At 40.9% G+C, this 21,586-nt stretch overlaps 2 protein-coding genes across 3 annotated transcripts; both read left to right on the top strand.

Annotated features, from left to right (window-relative positions):
* Window positions 1-3,049: 3,049 nt before the first annotated feature.
* Window positions 3,050-11,075, top strand: LOC133907329 (wings apart-like protein 1). 2 transcript variants are annotated; one of them, XM_062349346.1, is made up of 13 exons: window positions 3,050-3,684; window positions 4,836-4,935; window positions 5,348-5,681; window positions 5,969-6,081; window positions 6,622-6,750; window positions 6,916-7,009; window positions 7,114-7,197; window positions 7,826-8,481; window positions 8,843-9,150; window positions 9,301-9,451; window positions 10,128-10,225; window positions 10,325-10,406; window positions 10,694-11,075. In XM_062349346.1, exons 1-13 carry the CDS (start codon window positions 3,227-3,229, stop codon window positions 10,775-10,777), a joined length of 2,691 nt encoding a protein of 896 aa, XP_062205330.1. In that variant the 5' UTR covers window positions 3,050-3,226; the 3' UTR covers window positions 10,778-11,075. The 2 variants fall into 2 exon arrangements, with proteins under 2 accessions (XP_062205330.1, XP_062205329.1); XM_062349345.1 differs by having other exon boundaries at window positions 7,823-8,481.
* A 2,149-nt stretch (window positions 11,076-13,224) lies between these two features.
* On the top strand, window positions 13,225-16,651 carry LOC133907685 (1-acyl-sn-glycerol-3-phosphate acyltransferase BAT2, chloroplastic-like). Its single transcript, XM_062349757.1, has 6 exons — window positions 13,225-13,623; window positions 13,723-13,902; window positions 14,498-14,904; window positions 15,249-15,350; window positions 15,435-15,738; window positions 16,465-16,651. Exons 1-5 carry the CDS (start codon window positions 13,542-13,544, stop codon window positions 15,660-15,662), a joined length of 999 nt encoding a protein of 332 aa, XP_062205741.1. The 5' UTR covers window positions 13,225-13,541; the 3' UTR covers window positions 15,663-15,738; window positions 16,465-16,651.
* Window positions 16,652-21,586: the final 4,935 nt, after the last annotated feature.

Below are 21,586 nucleotides of genomic sequence, written 5' to 3'. Positions count from 1 at the left end.
TTCCTCGTAAGAGAATATATCCTTAGATCCGAGATGAATCTATCCTAACAAATTTGACGGTAAAACCTGTTCCCCGACAGGGAATTTTACTATTAGGGGACGGGGATGAGACTAATTTTTCCCCACGGAGGATTTAATGGTAGAAAAGTCATCCCCATCAAGTATGACGAGGACAGTTACTTATCCCCCCATCCTCGTTTCCTCGCAGAGCCGATTCCTGAAATTCCTAAACTCTCCATGGCCCATATATGCGAGAAATGACTCAACTAAAACCCAACCCCACTCTTCACCGTGGAGCAGCAAGCCCGTCGGCCGCCCTTCACCGTGTTGCCTCTGGCGGGGACGGGGAACCCGTCAGGTATACATTCCCCTCACGGGACGAGAATGAGATAATTTTCTCCCCTCGGATGGGGACGGAGGAAATTTCCCCCAATCAAAAGCGGGATGGTTACCCAATCCCCACGAGAATTTTCCGACTACCACCCGAGTCTAGGACCAGTCTGTTAGTTGGTCAAATTACTTCAAAAATTCACTTATTCTCTCCTCTTTTATAAATTCAAAAGGTTAACTTCTGAAGCTCCTAAAAATCACACTGATTTTTGTGCTCGAAGAATAAATAGCAGGGAATCCGTTTTAACTGTTTCCAATGACAAGTCTCTTACAAATTTTAAATAAAAAATCCCTAAATTTAACTACTTTTGTACTTAGCTTGAATTGTTAGGGCATAAATTTAATTCCAAAAAATCAGAAGAAAAAAAATCACGAATATTCACCTAAACTAATATACTAATTTCTAAAATTACTAACAACCCTAAGTTACATAGAAAATTTTAGTGTTTAGTATATGCTGCTCATATATAGAGGGAGGCGATCATATTCTAAACAGCAACTCTATAAAGAGGTGACCACATCTAGCTTGTCCATCCCCATCCCTCAATCCAAATAAAAATAATAATCTTATCTCACTTTATCCCCTGAACTAAATAAAAAAGAGGCTCATTTCATCCTACAATCAAACAAAAAGAGTACCATCTTATTCCTTAAAACAAGAATAGTAATATCTCATCCTATTTTATCTCGCAACCAAACACATACTTATTTGGCTAGATGAGTACATTCACTTTGTCTAATCTTGATCATTAGTAAATTGATTAGTGATAATTAGCATGTTAAATTACTAATTACTATTTATTATTACGAGATTATACTTGATAAGTGTTAGTGTGTGGATTAGTGTACGATTGGTGTGTCAAGTAATGATAATTAGCATAATTTATTGTTAATTAATAATTTATGACAAATTAACATTGATAAGTAGTACGTGTTGATTAGTGTATAGTTAACTACTATTATTTAAAATTAAGAGATTTCATTTAATTAATTATTTTAATCTCATCATCCCTTATCAAACACAAAATTAGACCCTCCTATCCGTTCAATCAAAAATCAAACAGGATAGCCATGTCCTAAAACACATGGATAGCCCGTAAAAGAACCTCGTCGCTCTGACCAAACAAATCCAAGATCGAAGGAAAGAGGACGACGCAAAGCCGTGGGCACGGGTAGGTGGGTGCGGTTTATTCACGCCTACTGAGCGTGACCCAACCAACGACAAACGATTCCAGGCTTGTGAACCGAGTCCACGGACCGCATCCAGAGGTGGCAAGCTCCACCCGTCCACCGTGCTCAAACGAGCAGCCACCGGCCCACTGCTTATGGACCTGTTCTATGGAGCCGCTAGTCTGCAGTCTAGCTATTCATTCGATGAATCCCCTGGGCTATCCAGCATTTCTAAGAAATTCGCAGCAAACCATCTAAAAGAAAAAAGAAATCCACAGTAAGTCAGCAGAAGTTAGTAAGTTCCTCGGATTCCACAGTAAGAGTACATCGATCTCTTTCAGTACTGTAATATGGTTTATATCATACACTAAATATATTAAATTTTATAATTTACAAACCTAAAATTTCATAGTTTAGCATATCTTGATAAGTAAGTAAAATACTTGTAAAAGATGATATTGAACATATCTTGATCGAGTAGATGCTTGATAATCTTATTTTATACAGTAAAGTTCCATAATTTACAAACCTAATTCATCTCATTAGCTTCATCTATCTTTGGGAGATGGCTAATAAGATTTCTACGTGCACCACTTTAGGTCTTACTTCCAAATCTGTAGAGTTGTATTGTGTTTTTCTTTTTAAAAAACTATAAGGCATGTATTGTTAAGATTACACTCCAGGACTATTTACTAAGAAAGAACACGAACCTTTTGTAAGCTGCAGCCTAAAGGGCATGTGAGAAGATGCAATACACGGTATGAAGCCATTCCAATATATTGCTTGTCGATACACAAAACGAGTGTGGAATTCAATTGTCTCTTGGATATCATACTCGTAAATCCAACCAAATTTTTAGACCCTGAGTAATTCGATTCATAAATAGTAGATAATCCTCAGCTTTACACAAAGTATCAAAGAAGTCACTGCTATCACTCAACCTCCCAACCTCCTAGTCTAGGAGATTTGAAAATAGTGGAAAAAAAGATTTTTTTCAACATAAAAAGCTCTCAGTAGCCTCGTTCATACGTAATATCAAAAAAAAGCTAGAACTTGGATAGTAACATGAGCATGGCAGCTAGCGTTACTTATCCTTATTTGAGTAAAAACTCTTTTATTTATTTTTATTTTTTTAGTCTTCCAGTGTTACTAGTTGTAAAACTCTTGTTTATTAAATAAAATCGGCATAATTTGATGCCGATTTATTAAAAAACAATATATAAGTACTTCAAACTACATTCATTCACTAATGCCATTCCGATTTGTAAAACTTTTTTAAAAAATACACCCTAAAACCTAATGTTAGACACTCGGATGCTGAGATCAGCACCGACAATCCGACGGCTGAAAAACCGCCTCCTCACTCACCGCCCTCCTGTGCAAGTGCCACCCCGTCCTGAACCGTGAGGCTCCCAACGGCCCGAGGCGAATGAAACCGAAACGGCTGAAACGGACGGGTCCACTCGTCAGCGAGCCGAAGCCGAGCTCCATCGAATCCCCCCTCCTCGAATTCCCCAAGCAGCTCCCCCCTCCGAATTCCCAAATCCGGATCAGCCGCAACACGAAGCAAACGGCCCGCACCCAAACCCAACACCCACACCAGCGACGCCCAAATCTCTCTCTCTCTAGCCGTGCACGGGCAGCGCAGCTCGGCGGCGCGGGGGCGATGATCGTGCGCACGTACGGGCGCAGATCCCGCTCCTTCTCCGACGGCGGGGGCGGGGACCGCGGGGTATCGTCCTCGAAGGACGCGTTCGACTTCGACGGCGACGACCTCGACGCGCTGGGGTCGTCGGCCTCGCAGCCGCTCCCGCTGCCGCCGTCCCAGGAGTCGTCCTCGATGTGGGACTTCGACGAGGACCCACCGCCCAGGCCTGAGGGGAGGCGGCGGGGGAAGGAAGGGAGAGGGGGGAGGTGGGAGCTCGCGGAGCCCGCGGCGGCCCCGACGGCGACGCTGATGGAGGCGGAGGAGTACGGGGAGATGATGGAGAGCGTGGACGAGGTGACGTTCGCGCTCGACGGGCTGCGCCCCGCCGCGCAGAGGCGGACGCGGCGGGCCAGCCTGCTTGCGCTGCTCGGGATCTGCGCCTCCGCCGAGCGCCGCCGCGTGCTCCGGGCGCAGGGGTGAGTGCACCAAAGACGCCTCCTTTCCTTTTCGCTCCGCAAAGAACAACAATTAAGTTCTTGCTCTTCTTTTCTTGGTAATCTTGACCTTAAAATGGACACCCGTAGCAGTGTTCTTGACTTCTTGCGCGATTAGGGCTCAATATTTGGAGTTTCTTTAGGAAGAAACCATCTTTAGCCTTCGGACCATGAGCTTGCTCTGTTTGCTTGGAGTTATGATGGATGGCTAACTTCTTGAGCCGAGGCACAAAATCTGGTGTTATGGCTCAATGATTTCCCGTTTCCGCGCTTGACACGAGCTGTTATTTCGGTTAGGTTGTACTACGATTAAGAGTTTGTTGATGCCAACAAGCGTAACGTCACTTATTGTGCTTGGAGCCTAATGTTACAGCCGGGTTTAAGGATAATGCATTGTAGTTGTCTAGGTGCATGTGCATTTCTAGCAGGTTGATATCTTCTGTAGCTGAGAGACCCTATCTTGCATGGTTCCAGAAACGGTAGCATGACAAAAGATTAAGAATGTCGAGAAACAAATATTTCTTGATTGAATTAGGGTCGCTTAGGCATCAATGCAGATTATCTTAAGTATACTGCTTGGCAGAAATGGTATCCATTGAAATGCAGCTTAATGTTTCTTCTGAAAGCTAGAAGGCCATTTTGCGGAAATTGGGTGGGTTTCAAGTTGGGATTGAACAAGAATGATTACTGCCTTGTAAACCAAAATTGCAACGTCAATGAGACAATGAAAATATTTGGAGTTACTATTGTCCTATAAAGCAAAAGAGTAATTTGAGGCTTTTGAGCTTGAAGAGTATCATGTTTTGACTTCTAAACCAACCATTATATCAACACTTATGCTGTACAAGCACTTTTAGTTGAAGATATACTACCTTGGTTTGCATAAATTGAAGATTTAGGATATCTATTTTGCTGTCTGAATAGGCTTCAATTCTTGAAGCAAGGTTAGATGGTGGTTCGTTGTCTCACTAAAGCCATAAGAATAGTCAGGTTATTATTGAATTTATAACTCCTCCAATGCTAAGACAATGTCACCATTCAACAAACAGAGTATTGGATTTCATCTTTCTTAAGAGTTTATGCCATTTTTCATTTTATTACTCACAATCGCCTTCCTTTTCTTTTATCTGTAGATTGATACAGCAAATTATCGATGATATTTTGGTTCTGAACATTGATGATCCTCCCTGCGCTATTGCTGCAGGAGCTCTTTTATTTGTTTTGGCAAGTGATGTGAGTACCTCTTAATCTCAATCTACATGCTTTCGTGTATGCCATTTGTTATGCATATTAAATACTTGTTCTATCTCAAAGTTACAAAGCTGATTACAAGGTAGAAAAGTTATTTATTTATACTATGCAGTTACTTTTTCCTCTTAGAAGTAGTCATACAAAAGAAAATCAAATAAACAACACCATGCTTTACTCTCCTAATATTTAATAAAAATAAACTATATTTTTTTCGGAATTAGGTATCAGACAGTGTTGATATTTAGTTTTTTCATTAGCGTGACTATCTCTCTCGTTGTATACTTATATGAGATTTAATTACCCAACCATTCTTCTCTTTTAATACTTTTGATGAATATTCGCTTTAGTCTTTGTTATGCTTATTATTGTCCCCCCTTTTCTTGTTGTTATTCAGGTCCAAGACAATCATTTGCTGGATTCAGAAACTTGTGTCCTTTTCCTTCTTAAATTATTAAACCCTCCAGTGAATGCGGTTGATGCCAAAGCGCCATCTATAGGTTCCAAACTTCTTGGAATCAGTAAATTTCATATGCTTAACAGCTCAAATAAGGATGCTGACTCTAGTTCAGAGGACATACTTTCGAAAGTTGAAGAAATCCTCATAAGCTGCAAAGAGATCAAGCCACTAGACAGAGATGACAAGAGAACAACAAGACCAGAATTGTGTTCAAAGTGGCTTGCTTTGTTGACAATGGAAAAGGCATGCTTGTCTGCTGTTGCGCTAGAGGGTAAGTTCTATAATCAAATTTCTTGATCACGATGTACTTTTAGAACTGTCATTATATTAATCAAAACAATAAATCAAATCATAAGAAAAATATCTCACGTTTACAACTTTGCATGGATGCCTTTGTCTGGCCCTTGTTTCACTTGCTTGATTGTCTACAAACACAACAACTTGCTTGATTGTCTACTTCTTTACTATCTGTTTTGCTTAGCTTGAATAAATCTGCACTAGCAGTAAGTTTTGCTATCATTAGACCTAAGTTTCCTTTCAAATGTTTATTTTTTTCAGAGACATCTGATACGGTGACCAAACTTGGAGGAAATTTCAAAGAAACATTAAGGGAGTTGGGCGGTCTTGATAATATCTTTGATGTTATGGTGAATTGTCATTCACAAATGGAGGTTAGATGTTGTTTATATAATATGTTTATTTAATTACAGGTTCAGACAAAAAACCCTTAAGTTGAAATTATTTGTTTTGCTATGCTAAAGGGTGTTTGGCTGTTTGCAGCCTTTGAACCTTGTACAATTTAATCCCAATAGATTGAAGCTGCAACCTAAAAGAAGATTATTTTCAATGCTAGAAAACATGCTGCAGCACAAGTTATTTTGTGAAAATTGCTTTGACTGAATTTTTTTATTCTAAATATAGTCTTCGAGTAGCAGTATCATTTTGGAGAAACAATCAAGCTATACTCCTTGAACTTTGAACCTCTAGTTCCATGCCATTGAGACATGAAGTGACTCTTATTCTATCAAGCGTTACATTTCCAGTGATACTTGCCTTTCCTGGATTTGTAAGCAACTCTAGTACTGGCTGTATTTCTGATTTCCATATTTTAGTACCTAGGGTCCTGATCTGTATATCTTTTGCCCTCATATCAACATATTCTGTGTGACCATTTCGCCCTTTTGACATAGATATTTAACCTTGTGTATCAGAGACTTGTAAAGGATACCGCCACTGCGGCCATGGACCTAAAGGAAGGAGCACCTTTGCAAAGTGCTGCACTCCTCTTGAAATGTTTCAAAATTTTGGAGAATGCAACATTTCTAAGTGAATATAACAAGGTAATGTTCCATATCTTGTCAATTCAATTTCTTCTATCTCGCTTCTTCTGTACAAAATTTTTCGTGCTTCTTCTGTGCGATAATAGTGTTACCTTGTACTCTGCTAACCTTTATTATTTATGTACAAAGTGTTCTTAACTCTTAACTCTTTTCTGTTTCTTCCAGGACCATTTGCTCAGCATGAGTAGAAAAGTGAGCCCTAAGTGCTCCTCACTTTCTTTTGTTGCTGTTGTTATCAGTACTATTGAATTATTATCAGGTAATTTTACTTAATAATTTAATGTTTTCACCACTCAGCTAAATGTAACGCTCAACACCCCCTTTGATAACTTGCAGTCTGATGGTTAGTTTCCTTTGCTGCAGCTCTGTCCCTCCTTCAGAACTCTTCCACTGTTTCCAGCAAGACAGATCCAAAATCTTCTAAAGTTTTCAATGGGGTCTGCTCTGGTAATAGAGAACACTATTTCTTTTTATAATTGTATTGCGATTGCTGTGCCCTGTCTGAATATGGTTAACATTTTAAGGAAGGCAGAATTCTTTAAAGATAAAGAATTTTTTTTGAGTTAATTGAAGAACTAAATGAATAAGATCGCCTTTCCAAGTTTCAACCATATTAGGTCCCAAAGTAGAAACCAAACCATCGAACTAAGGCTGCTACAAAAAAAAAATCATTTCTTTTCTTATAGAACTTTTCATTAGATTTTACCTTTATTTTCCCTACCGTTTTCTGTGTTTCATCTGGTCTCAGGAACACATTTCAAGGGCAGTTAAGCTATCTCGCATTTGCACTATTGTACTCTATGGACGGTAGTGTGTTATCATCCCTTTGTGATCTAAAAAAAAAAACTTGACCGACTTAGGAGGAACTAGGTGGCATTATAAATAAGAAGAAATAGGCACCCAAATTCGCGTCGAAGAGAACTGGAACGTGGGTGGTCTAAGCGTACATCCACACCCTCAACCAACTGAGCTTAGCTCAGTTCCTATCCCTTTGTGATCTAATACAAGTGTCTAAAATATTTTATCTAATTACGAGGTTAATATAGTTACATGTTCAATATTGCATGTGCAGCAGGCAACAAAGATGCAACTTTATTGAATGATCATGGCAAGTGCAAGAATTCAAAGAAAAAGAGCCTTTTGCTGAATCAAAGACGCCAAAATTGCTCATCCTCGAAATCAGAAGTTTCTCATATCACTATCTCTTCCAGTAGTGATGTTTGCCTGTCCCAAAAGGCAGTCAACTTTTCTCCATCTATTTCGAGCAACGGGGCATCAGTTGGTTCATTTGGTGGGGGACACAGCAATGGTGTTAGTTTGAAGCTGAATGTTAGAAAGGATCGTTCTAAATCTAATCCAATTAGAGGCTCAAGTGGATGGATTTCTATTAAAGCACATACTTCTGATGGGAACTCCAGAGAAATGGCAAAAAGGCGCTGCCTATCTGAAAATGCAAACGGTGATTTGATCAGTGGTGGTGATGATCCGTTTGCATTTGATGATGTTGATCAAGGACCTTCAAATTGGGAACTATTTGGCCCAAAAAAGAAATCACCACAGAAGCGAGCAAAACGACGAAGCAGAAAAGTGCTCGACGATTGTGGGACTGCAGCAACTGGAAGTCATGAATCATGTCAACCTGAAGATACTCACCATTCAGGTGCAACATCTCATTCTAATGTTGAAGATGAGTCCGGTATTTTGGAAGACTGCCTTTTGGCATCAGTTAAGGTAATTAAGAATGTTTCCTTTGATCTTTCTTGTCTCTTATGCAATAAAGCATATTTTCTGTTGGTTTACCTGTGTGACATTTGTTGGCTGACGTATGTTAAATTTTGGTCAAAAGAAGTGCAAGTTTTATATCCCTCAAATGGGTTCCAATTGACGATATTTTTTAATACAGCTTACCAAACCTTTGGCACTTTCATTCCCTGTATGATTTTGTACATTTATGTAAGAACATTCACCATTTATACCTTATATTAAATGTTTGCGAGATCTCATCTTGGTGGGAAGTTTAGGGAAGGAGTCTCAAGCAAAAACTGTTAGTATGTGGCATCTGGTTTAACCTCTTCCACTAATTTTCTGGCAGGTTCTTATGAACTTGGCAAATGACAATCCATCTGGTTGCGAACAGATTGCTTCATGTGGCGGACTTAACACCATGGTTTCCTTGATCATTAAGCATTTCCCCTCATTTGATTTTTCCATGGACAAGCACCATCAAATGAAAGATGTTTCATCGGGTAGAGATGTCAATGTTAGTCAAGATCTGTCATGTTACCAGAACAGCAGAGCATACCAAGTCAAAACTAAGCAATTGCAAGATCATGAACTTGATTTTCTGGTTGCCATATTGGGCTTGCTTGTCAACCTCGTGGAGAAAGATAGCCTTAATAGGTAACCCATTTTACTTGCCTCCTTTCCATTTGCTTGATTCATATCCGTGCTACTATTCTGCCAGTTTCTTTGGGTAAGGAACATTTCAATATATCATCTGATCAATGTTTCTGAATTCTGAATCACTTTTCCTTCATAACCTGGCTACAGGGTACGGCTTGCGTCTGCCCGCATTTCAGTCAATCTATCTCAAAATTCAGAGAGTGAAGAGGCACAGAGGAATGTCATACCTCTCCTCTGTTCAGTATTCTTAGCTAGTCAAGGTGCTGGTGCCGAGGAAGCTACTGGAGCTATATCACCGGTAATTCTGTTTTTCGAGTTTGTATACATTACAACATTAGAAAGCTAGGTAATGATTACCTGCTTGCTTCGAAAAAGAAAAAAAAATCTGCATACGTGGCAAATGGCAATGAGAACTAATGCACATAGTATAATGTTGCTGATGACACTGGCACTTAATGTTCACATGCAGTCTGGTCTAGCTCATGCATGATTACATTTAAATTTAAAGGCTTCCATATCTTGACAATAAGCTAAACTTCATATACATATAGACAGGAGTCAATGCAATTCCATTCCAAATGCGTGATTCTTCAAATTATTATGAGCTACAATGTTTTGTTTTATACCTTCTTCCCCTGCCTTGCGCCCTCTCATCTAAGCACCATTTTTTCTTAAAGCCATCACCATTATTTTCTCCCTACAGTTTTGTACCCTGTTATATACCTGCCAATATAATCAAAGATAGTATCAGTTGCTAGTTCATGTTGACAAGGAATACCAGAAATGTAATCAGATATCTGGACAGAGGTTGCCAAGAGCTTTACTTGAAATTTATAGTTGAAACACAGGAGCATATTAGCACTTTCTGGTTCTTCATTGGTAATGCTATGTATTGTATATACTACTTAGAAATGCATAATTGAATATGGTATGACGTTTTACAAATAGTTTGTTTGATTGCTTGTAAATATCAGGATGATGAAGAGTCTTTGTTGCAAGGAGCACGCGAAGCTGAAATGATGATTGTGGAGGCTTATGCGGCGCTCCTTCTTGCCTTTCTTTCAACAGAAAGGTTTGTAATCTTCAGTGTGTTGTAATTCTTTCTTAATTTGTAAATGATTATAATGTCAGCCCCTTGGTTGAGTAACTTCTGAACTTTCTGCTGCAACAGCATGAAGGTTCGAGGAGCCATTTCCAGTTGCCTACCAGACAACAGCTTAAAAATTCTTGTACCCGTGCTTGAGAAATTTGTGGTATGTCTCCAAAACTTCTAAACTACCATCTCATGAAAAGTTTGAAAGATATATGAACTACCAGTTTTGGGAACTGATACTTTCTCATGCCCTTTATGTAGTTTGCATCTATCTAGGAAGCTTATTTCTTCATTCTCTTTTTGATGTTATCTAGATACGTGACTGCTCTAGCACTTAAAAGATTTTCAGTTGTTTACCCATTTTCTCTTACCCCCAACTTTTGATATGTTTCTGCGACTTGGACTGGTGTTGCTTAGTTACTTACCCATCCATCGGGTCTCCTGCAGGCGTTTCATTTGCAGCTCAACATGATGACGCGGGAAACACATTCAGCTGTTACTGAAGTTATCGAAAGATGCAGACAATCATAGAAGTGTGAAGAGTTCCTGTACAGATTAACTGACCTCTTAGCAGCTAAACGGTGTTGATCATTATCACCAGGCCGGGCGCTGCAGATGGAGGGCTGACCTGTAGTGGACTTGGGAGCTAACAGTGGTTTCATTCTTTTTTGTTGTTGTTCCCCTGTTGTTTTGTACCTGTTTTGTGTATCTCCTTAGTTTCTTCTTCTCCGCCTCCCTCCTCAAATCATGTTCTTTTGTTGTCCCATGAATAGCGCGTGTTATGAATGTATAACGACAGAATAGGGAATGTAGTGTGTTGTTTCAGTTATGCGGCTGTGCCATTCCGTTTGTACTATGTGTCTTATCCAATCAGTGACCTCACATGCCTAATCTGACGAAAAACTTAGAATATTTCACATAATAAGCGTGCAATTGTTGTTTGACGCTCCCCCTCTAATGGTCTGGTTCATTATTGTTGAGTGCTGGACGCTGTTTACCAGTGACATTTTCAGGTTGCAGAAATTGTTGTTATCCCAAGCAATCCATGTATCAGGTCTCGCTGCTGTTAGCTTTTTAAGTACTAGGTGTAAATGAAAAGATAAAATTCGAGTCATCTCGTTGCTTGAGATTATTATAATGAATAGATACGCATACCATTTGTGCCTTTTCTTTCTTTCTTTTTATTTGAAACGACAGCACCATTTATGTTCCTAGAGTAATGGCAAGTGTATCAGGAACTGCAAGCGCATGACGCAAAGCATATTCACTCCACTGCTTCCTCCCTGTGCTTAAGACGGCAGAAGCACAAAAATCCAGCACAATCATTATGGCATGCCAGAGACCAGATGCTCAAAAATAATTGACTTAGACCATCTTCAGCAGCTATCTTAAATTTTCATCTTCAAAATTACTATTACAGCATCCCATCATTATTACAACATCTTTTATTTTTTCATCTCCAGCAGCTACCCCATTTTCTTCCTTCTACTCCTCTTTTTCTCTCTCCGATCCCGCTGTCAGCCTCTATAAACAGTACTACTACAGTAACCCGACGCGGTTTTCCACTCCACCCCACTGTCAGTCTCTGTGAACAGTACTACTACAGTAGTTGCTGCAGTGTTACGAATGATACAGTACGCCACAGATTTACAGCTCACATTTTCTCTCTCCACAGTACTGTAACAGCACTGTAGCGCTTGGCACCGATTCTTCCCGAGATGCTACAGTACTACTACAGTAACTCTTAACACTGTAGCACCCGAAGCTACAGAATTCGGGGTCTGCTGGAGTTGACCTTACTAAATAAGAAAGTTAATAATTGTCATCAATATATATCTTCGACCACTATTTTTAATTAAAATATATTTATAAAAATTAATAAACTTATAAGATTATAAAAATATTTTTAAAACAAATCTATACATATATTTTTCATGTTTTCAAACTAAATATCTTAAAAATTATTAATAGTTAAAATTTCACAAGTTTTAACTGGATCTTATCCAAATCATAAGTATGTACAATCAAAGGGAATGAAATTTAAATCATAAGTATGTACAATCAAAGGGAATGAAATTTATGGTAAGTTTGTTAGAGCTATCTCTGATTTAAATTCTCTATGGAGAGTGATTTTATGGGGAAACGATTCTATAGTTGAAAATGATTATTTAGAATAAATTATATGGAGGAGGTGATTCTGTGTGTAAAGTGAATCAGTAAAATCTATTTTTTTTCAGCTCTACAGCTTCTAGTTTATTTCAGAGAATCACTCTCATAAATTCTACTTAAGAAGCTAAAAGCTGAATACTACTGTTTAATATAGCTACATTGATTTTTTTTTTTTAAAAACTACTTAAAAACTTTGCCATACAAACTTTAAGGTAAGTTTATTAGGGAGTGAAAACACCTAGAATCGGTTTGTATTTCGGCAGCCAAACAGGGTCTTAGGTCATCTTCAATAGCTACTTCAAATTTTTATCCTCAAAAATACTATTTCAGCATCCCCTATCACTATTACAACATCCTTTATTTTTTCATCTCCAGCAGCTACCCTATTTTCTATCTTGTACTTCTCTTTTTCTCGCTCCGGTCCCATTATCAGCCTCTGTAAACAGTACAGATACAATGTTACTACAGTAACAGATGGCGTTTCTTCCTCTGGCCCGCTGACAGGCTCTATAAACAGTGTTACTACAGCAATGTTACAGTGTTGCGGTGCCACAGTGACTCCGCAGATTTACAGCCTACTTTCTCTCTCCGCAGTACTGTAACAGTATGATGCTACAGTACATGAACAGCTCGCTAAACACTGTAGCACCCGAATAATTTACTTCCCCTGTTGAAGATGGCCTTACAAACTCGCACGCAAGTTTCAAATCACATAGGAAGCCTCGATGAAACGCCGAAGTTTGCACTTTACAGCATTTTGCCCCGGTTGTCACGTCAAATCGAACAGGAAAAGGCCGCGAGTGCCGGCCCGGCCCCGCCGGTGCTCGCATCACCCTCATTCGCCGGCGTCCGCTGACGCACACGGACCCGCCCGTCCAATCTATCTTCTCGCCTGCGCCCTGCGCTGCGCATCGGCTCGAGTCCCCACGATTTTATCCATTCCTTTCCTCTCCGCTCCACCGAAGCCCACCTCTACCGCACCGAAAAGGGCGTGCGCGACGACACGAACCCAACACCCCCACGTTCGCCACGTGCGCGCCGCGTCCGACTCGCCCCGAGCCCGGCGAGCCTCCGCCACGGGATCACGAGCCCGCCTCCGCAGGCGAGTCAGACGGCCGGGCGGTCCATGGGGACGCTCCTCCGGCCGGGGCCGCCCGCCGCTCCGGCGGCCGCGTCGCCCCTCCCCGTCTCCTTCTCCTCCGCCCACGGTATCGCCGCCTCGCCTCTCTGCTCGGGCGCCAGGCTTTCTCCTGGGGAAGCTTCAGTGCTGATCTTATCTTGTTGACGCGTTGTTGGTTGGTTCGTAGCGGCGGCTGGCGGGGGCGGAGCGAGGATACAGCCGCGTCGGGTGTCGGCGGTGGTGTTCCGCTCCCCGAGCCGGCAGGTACTGGCGACGAGGTGTCGGCGGAGAGACACGGTAGTGAGGTCGGATGTCCTCGCCGGTGGCGCTGCCGCCGCAGCTGGGGATTCGACGCAGGCGCTGTCAGGTATCCAGGCTACTTGATATGACAAAATGTTTTTTCTTTACCATTTTAACATGGTCATGATCTCATTGGGCCGTGCGGTTGGTTGAGGCTATCTAGTTTGCAGTCGTTTGTGTTGAACTGAAGATCGCGTCGTCCACATGACATGCAGCGCCGATTTTTTCTGAATTTGCAGTGACTAAATTGCTGTTGCTAATGCTCTGTCATTGCATGAGTCTAGGTGGATTGATAGTGCAGAAATCAAACTATTGTGTTAACTCTTTGGTTCCTTATGATTAACTACTGTGGTTATAACAGTTACTTCCACCTACCCACTAGATTGTTTAGAGATAAAATGAGATACAACTGGCAGTGCTTTTAGCCTTTTAGAGTTTAGAAACCTTATACCAGGTCATGGCACCATTTTGTTGATGAGCTTTAAGAAGCGGTAGACATTAGGTACTAGTTATGTGACATACTTATTGCGAAAAGCATGTGTGCATATTCGACTAATAATGTGTGGTTCAGAAATTAAACCATGTACATCGACAAACACAAGTGATTTGTGTCAAATTCTAGAGTTAGATTTCTTTATGCTTACTTGAAATTATTTTAACAGACCTGCAAGTGGCTCCAAGAGTCAGAGGGGTTTGCTTCTATATGGTGACTGCAGTTGCAGCGATATTTTTGTTTATAGCTATGGTTGTGGTTCATCCACTTGTACTGCTATTTGACCGATACCGTCGGAGAGCTCAGCATTACATTGCGAAGGTTTGGGCTACTTTGACAATTTCCATGTTCTACAAGCTTGAGATCAAGGGAATGGAGAATCTACCTCCAAATAGCAGCCCTGCTGTCTATGTTGCTAACCATCAGAGCTTCTTGGATATCTATACCCTTCTAACTCTAGGGAGGTGCTTCAAGTTTATAAGCAAGACCAGTATCTTTATGTTCCCAATTATTGGGTGGGCAATGTATCTCTTGGGTGTGATTCCGTTGCGGCGTACGGACAGCAGAAGCCAATTGGTATGACCTTGGCCTTATCCGTGCTTTAGATATTATTTAGATAAATTTGTGAGAACAATATTTTTTTTGGATTATCTATGATTTTAGAGGTTCACCTGACAATTTTGTTTGGTAATTGTCCTTACAATTCCTTTTTGTTGATGTAGCTCTGTAAAATGAAGAACTCTGTGTATAGACAATTTGTTTACTGCAGGTTTGAATTTATGGCCAAACCAGATAAAGTTTATGTAGTGTTTATTTTGAGCATTAGTAACTAACATATTTTGAGGTTAATGCATTCCTACCATATTGTTTGTCTAATTTGTACTCCATGTTTGAACTTAACATTGGTTCTCTAACTGCAGGACTGTCTCAAACGGTGTGTTGATTTGGTGAACAAAGGAGCTTCTGTATTTTTCTTTCCAGAGGGGACTCGGAGTAAAGATGGAAAGCTAGGTGTATTTAAGGTATGGTTCTGTAGATTTTATTTTTCTGCATATTATTGCTTTCAAATTTTCTTGGAGTAGTGACATAGATATTACTGTTATCAGAGAGGTGCATTTAGTGTCGCCACAAAGACCGGTGCTCCTGTTATACCTATTACTCTTATCGGAACCGGGAAACTGATGCCTTCTGGAATGGAAAGCACTCTTAATTCAGGTTCGGTAAAGGTCATTATTCACCGACCTATCAAAGGGAATGATGCAGAGACATTATGTTCTGAAGCAAGGAATGTGATAGCAGACACTCTTCTGCTACATGGTTATGGAGTGCACTAAAGCAATTGGGTGCTTTTGTTTATTTTCAAAGTAAATATTCCAGGGCACAAGTACTTGAGGCAAAGCTTGGTTGCAGGTACTCGTACTACCTACCTCCTCTGATATTTCGAAAAGATTGACAATAATTGGTATTAGGGTTGTCATATGAATTTATACCATGTATTTGTGTAGGACAAATCTTAATTTTTAAGTTAAAAAAACCTTAGTCGTAGTATTTGCCTGGCATTTTAGATGTTTGATGCCATTTTCTACCACAACACTAGAGTAGCCTTAAAATGACCGATAGATTAACACTAGAGGTATTTGGTCTGTTTTATCCTTCCATCCCTTGCCTTCGATATATAAATGATGGCTGAGTATGAACTTGCTAGAGGCAACAACTTTAAATGTCAGGTGATTCCTACGATTTTAAAAAATAAATTCCAAGGGATTTGCTCCTGCATGTAGAGGAAGTATAAGTTTGCGCTTGTCACAATAAAATTGGAGCTACAGGGATAGGTCTGTCAAAGTGTCGGCAGTATGTTTCATTTACTTGGTCTGAATATCAGTTTTCAGAGGTCAATAAAACATTTATAAACACAATAGTTAGCTGGTTCATACTTACAGTGCTCCAGTACGTTATTCGCATGCATTTTCTGATTTGCTTGTTCATGTATGTTCCTTACATTCTTACAGCCATACCACAGTCAAACTGATGCATATGTCCTCAAGATATCTGTGCCATGTTCTTTGTGCAATGTGAACCTTGGAGCAAGATACAGCTCATAGCAGGTGTTGATTGCTGTTCTTTTATTTATTGCAGAATGAACAGGCAGGACGAAGAAGAATGGCTTGCAATTGCTAGTTGTAATTTGTAAAATGCTCTCCAGTGTAATTTCCCCACTATTTTTTTATTTAACGATATAGAGAGATGTAAAAGGCAACGGGGTCCTCTTGATTAAGACGATCTCTTCGTTCAACAGAAAATAAAGTGCATGTCAATTTTGCCAGTTTTGGAATGCAATTTTTCCTTGGTGCAGCACTTGGGCAGTGCGAGCCGGACTGACGCTTTGCACTATTCGAAGGTTCGGATTTGGGCCTCTCGTGACGACCCTGTCTCGGAGGTATTTCTCTAAGGGATTTCAATTTTGCTTTACAATTTTTTCATTCATCAGCGAAAAGACCAAAATCTGTGAAATTTTACCGAAATTTTGGAGTCTCCTATACTCTGTGGATTTCACATATCAGTGAATTTTTTTTATGAAATTAGATATTTTATTCTCCTCTGAAATTCTCAAAATTCGTAAAATTTATCAAGATTTGGCGAAGTTTTAATCCCTGTGTTTCTGGGAGTAGGCCAAATGCTGGCCCAGTATTGTAGTAGCCTCGAGAACTCGGTAGAATTTTATTTTAGATCGGCCGCAGAAACAGGCTTTGCCAGCAATCTCAAATTCTCAGAAAAATAACGAGGACCCAAGCACACGACACGTTGACACGTTGTGCATAGCCTTTTGATACTTCCTCTGCGTCCACAGTATCAACAAAATCCTTGATACTCGCAGACGATGGGCTGTCGGTGTCGGGTGCCACTTCTTTCTCTTCTCTTCCTTGCACCTCCTTAGCACACACTGGAGCTGCCCTTACTCCCTTCCAGCGCCGCCTCCGCGTGGATTGCAGCAGGAGCAAGATAGTAAGATGCTATTTGTTTGCTTTTGGACTGTAGATTCTGGATTGTGGATTATGAATTCTGTAAACAAACAGTTAGTTTGGGAATGAATTTAGCAAATATATATCTGAATCATGACACAATCTACAATCCACTTAAGGTGAGTTTTTACAATTCATAATTTAGAATTCAGGGGAAAATAAACAGGAGCTAAGACACTCAGGTGGTCTTCTTTCAGGGTTGTAGTGAGAATTTGATTCGTCTTTTTTTCTCTTGTTCTGAACTTTTGTGTGGTTGCTCGAGACTTGAGGCCTGCCTTACGTGTAGTTCCTGCTCTGAATCCCAGGTGTGAAGTATCTAATCCCATGCCTTCCATGTGTATTGATATGAAGAACATAGTCTGAAGAAGACGTGTAACCAAGTTGAGTTATTTTACTTTACACAGCAGTCTACAATGATCTGTTGTGTTTTTGAACCCTTTTGCAGATTGTGATTCCATTATATCTGTTTACTTATCTTTTTAACTTACAAGGACACAATGTTCATGCTAATCTTGACTGCCTGAATCTAGATTGTAGCCGTTAGGCGTATGCCTTGCATTTTAGCCCATGACGATATAATATTGTGACCATGCTGCTGTTGCTTATGGTCATACATTTTTTGACCAGATACTTATGGTCATACTAGTTGATGGCATTGCTCCCAACCTGCTCATGAGTTACACCATTCAACATCATACTTACCGCGTTGTTAGTTCAACTGAAGATTTGATCCCTAGTTTAGTGCAGTTTCTTCACATTGTTCTTCGCGAGGAACAAAAAGAACTCATGCACTTCTTACTCAACACTCATGCTAATTAATCGCATTGTGCATGAATTGTATCGCTTGAATGGTACCTGCTACGCTGTAGATTTAAACTGAAGTTTTAGTCTCTAGGTCATTATATATCTCCATCTCTGCAACGTTTGTGTGTGTTTCGTGTTGCTTAATTAATTGCTTCCATGAGGAGTGAGATGCAACTGTGTCTAGTATCTCCAACCAACCATGTTGAGCTGCTACTTCATTTGCTCCCCAAACAAACTTACGTTGCACATTGTTTATACCTTTATGTTCAGATAGTAAAATCTTTCAATTTCAGTTGCAATAGCTCACTTAAATACTGCCGAGCAAGGTGTCGAATTGGTACATGACTACATGGTGTTTGGGCTGGTGCTACTGATGAATACTGCCAGCTGTTTTCTGCTGCTCTAGTTGGCATTTTGATTGGATGTAGTGTGTGTCATGGTGTGATTGTGTTGTGACTTGGTTAAAGTGGGGCATGAATTTTTTTTTGCATTAAGCAGCTAGATATACACTGCCGAAGGATTTGGTATTAGAAATATTGTAGACGTTGTAACAGGTAGCACTAGCACTAGTGAGTAGTGATCACGTCCATGGCTTAGTCATGGTGAGATTAGTGCTTAGTCATGGCGAGATTAGTGGCATGCTGACCGTGTTTGTGGTCACCGCGGCCACTGCTAGTTCTGTTAGTTGCGCACATGCAGCAGTTCTTCTTGTTTATAGGATCTCAGATGTAACTCTATACTTGAACATGAGCTATATAAACAACACGATCCCAATTGGATCGATGTGTTCAGCATTCTCTCATTCTCCCTTTGTTCTTTCATGGTATCCAGAGCCACAATCTAGAACTCTGATATCTCACCATGTCAGGAACATCACAATCTGCCACCTCCAACAACTCAGCCTCCACCGCAATCCAATCTGGTATACTGCCTATGCCATCGTTCAACTACTTCATCAATGTGAAGCTAACGTAGGAAAATTGCCTGTTGTGGACGGCGCAACTTCTTCCTTACCTCAGGAGCCAAGGTCTCCTCGGGTACGTGGATGGATCCATCTCGTGTCCCAACCAAACCATCACCGTCGCCCCTGGCAAAGGAAGTCCTCGTCGGATCGTCGTCAACCAGAGTTTACCACATGGTACCACCAAGATCAGCTCGTTCTGAGTGCCCTCCTTTCCTCTCTCACCGAGGAGGTGCTCAGGAATGTGGTTGGCATGATGACGTCGCACGACGTCTGGCTCACACTGGAGAAGATGTTTGCGTCAAGCTCGAGAGATCGCATCATGCAGATACGCATGCAGCTCGCCACCATCCAGAAGAAAGATCTCGGCATTGCTGACTACTTCCGCAAAGTCAAGCATCTCGCTGACACCCTGGCTGCTATTGGCAAGCCACTCGAAGATGAAGAATTGATCGCCTACATGCTGCGCGGCCTTGGCTCAAGTACGACACACTGGTGACAAGCATCGCCACCCGGAAAGACACATACACCGTCAGCAATGTGTATGCACACATGCTGAGTCACGGGATGCGTCAAGAATACAACAACACTGTTGCTCAGGTATCATCCGTTAATACTTTGAGCAGGAACTCAAGTCGCGATGGCGACAATGCTGGCAACAGTGTCCGAAGCAGTCGTGGACGTGGCCGTGGTGGTGGACGTCCCTCTGGTGGTTTCAATGGTCACCCAAATCAAGGCGGGCAGTCAAGCCAAGGAGCACGCAATGACATGGTGTGTCAAGTCTGCTTCAAGTCGAGGTATGACACGCTCTGATGTTGGTACATATTCAACCACTCCTATCAAGCAGACGATAACAACAAGGTTGTAGCAGCGGTCTCCAGATATTCGGTGACCCCAACTGGTACATCAACACTGGTACGACGGACCACATCACAAATGATCTTGAGCGTCTGACAACTCAAGAAACCTACAATGGAGGAGATCAAGTGTAGGTCGCCAATGGTGCAGGTTTGTCTATTGCTCATATTGGGAATTCTTCTATGCTGGCTTAGATCGACCTCTCCATTTGAATCATATTCTTCATGCACCTGAAATGAATAGGCACTTGATCTCTGTTCAAAAATTAGCCACTGATATTGCTGCTTTTGTTGAATTTCACCCTAACTCCTTCTTTGTTAAGGATCAAGCCACGAAGAGGAAGGTGTAGAAATGGTCTCTACATGCTCCCAAATAAAAGGCCTACCCAAGCTCTTGTCTCATCCAAGATCACTCAAGAATTGTGGCATCGCAGATTGGACACCCTGCCTCTCCAGTCACTCTTCGGGTTCTGCAAAACAATAAGATAGCCGTAGATTCACACAATTTTCCTTCTTCAATTTGTGATGCATGTCAAAAAGGGAAATGACATCAGTTACCGTTTGATTCTTCTTTACATGTATCCATAGCACCTCTTGAAATAATCCATACTGACATTTGGGGACCAGCTCTCCCGCCGGTGCATAATTCAAAGTATTATGTTTACTTTGTCAATAATTATAGTAGATTTGTCTGGATCTACTTTCTAAAATGCAAACCTGAAGTTGAATATACTTTTCTACAGTTTCAGAAAAATGTGGAGACACTTATGAATTCCAAAATACGTACGGTTCAGTCCGATTGGGGGGGGGGGGGTGTGAATACAATCAACTTCACACCTACTTTAATCGTACAGGAATCACACACCATATCTCTTGCCCACATACACATCAGCAAAATGGAACTGTAGAGCGAAAACATAGTCATATTGTAGAAACGGGACTTGCACTATTAGCTCAATCCAATATGCCACTTAGATTCTGGGACGAAGCATTTCATACTGCATGTTTCTTGATCAATCACATGCCTAGTCGAACTTTAAATCAAGACACCCCAGTCCATAAGCTGCTTGGCACTCATCCTGACTACTCACTTCTTTGTGTATTCGGTTGTTCCTGTTGGCCAAAATTGCGCGCATACAATGCTAGAAAGCTAAACTTCATATCCAAGCAGTTTTTGTTCTTGGGCTATAGCTCCTCACACAAAGGATATAAATGCTTCGATAGATCTAGTGGCTGGGCTACATCTCACGGGATGTGATTTTTGATGAAAATGCTTTCCCCTTTGTAGCCCAACCTGTCACTAGAAATCAGTTTCCAAATACTTCACACCATCCTGCAATCTTCCCTACTATAGTCAAACCCATTCTTTATCGTGAACATGAACTTATTGATCTCTCTGATAACAACCTATTGAATGAGCCAGCAATAGATATTTCACATTTGAGTAGTAATCTACCTGACCCTATTGTTGGTTCTGATATCTCTGTTGGCAGTGCTTCTCATACAGGCTTCCCTATCAGGAGTTCAGAAAATTTAGGTTCAAGATCAGTGTCAGAACAATCTAAACTAAATGCAGATGTTGGTGAATCTGATGTAGCTCAACCTGCTCAAGTCAC

This window comes from Phragmites australis, chromosome 24 (assembly GCF_958298935.1).
Source record: "Phragmites australis chromosome 24, lpPhrAust1.1, whole genome shotgun sequence".
In the NCBI taxonomy this organism is placed as follows: domain Eukaryota; kingdom Viridiplantae; phylum Streptophyta; class Magnoliopsida; order Poales; family Poaceae; genus Phragmites; species Phragmites australis.
This window is presented reverse-complemented; position numbering and strand designations above follow the sequence as displayed.

What these genes read in the sequence shown, in the direction of transcription:
- LOC133907685 (XM_062349757.1), top strand. Translation starts at nt 13,542, where the DNA reads ATGGGGACGCTCCTCCGGCCGGGGCCGCCCGCCGCTCCGGCGGCCGCG. An exon ending in TTCGACGCAGGCGCTGTCAG is followed by an intron (nt 13,903 to 14,497) that starts GTATCCAGGCTA and finishes TTATTTTAACAG; the next exon opens with ACCTGCAAGTGGCTCCAAGA. An exon ending in CGGACAGCAGAAGCCAATTG is followed by an intron (nt 14,905 to 15,248) that starts GTATGACCTTGG and finishes CTCTAACTGCAG; the next exon opens with GACTGTCTCAAACGGTGTGT.
- LOC133907329 (XM_062349345.1), top strand. Translation starts at nt 3,227, where the DNA reads ATGATCGTGCGCACGTACGGGCGCAGATCCCGCTCCTTCTCCGACGGC. An exon ending in TATTTGTTTTGGCAAGTGAT is followed by an intron (nt 4,936 to 5,347) that starts GTGAGTACCTCT and finishes GTTGTTATTCAG; the next exon opens with GTCCAAGACAATCATTTGCT. An exon ending in ATTGTCATTCACAAATGGAG is followed by an intron (nt 6,082 to 6,621) that starts GTTAGATGTTGT and finishes CTTGTGTATCAG; the next exon opens with AGACTTGTAAAGGATACCGC.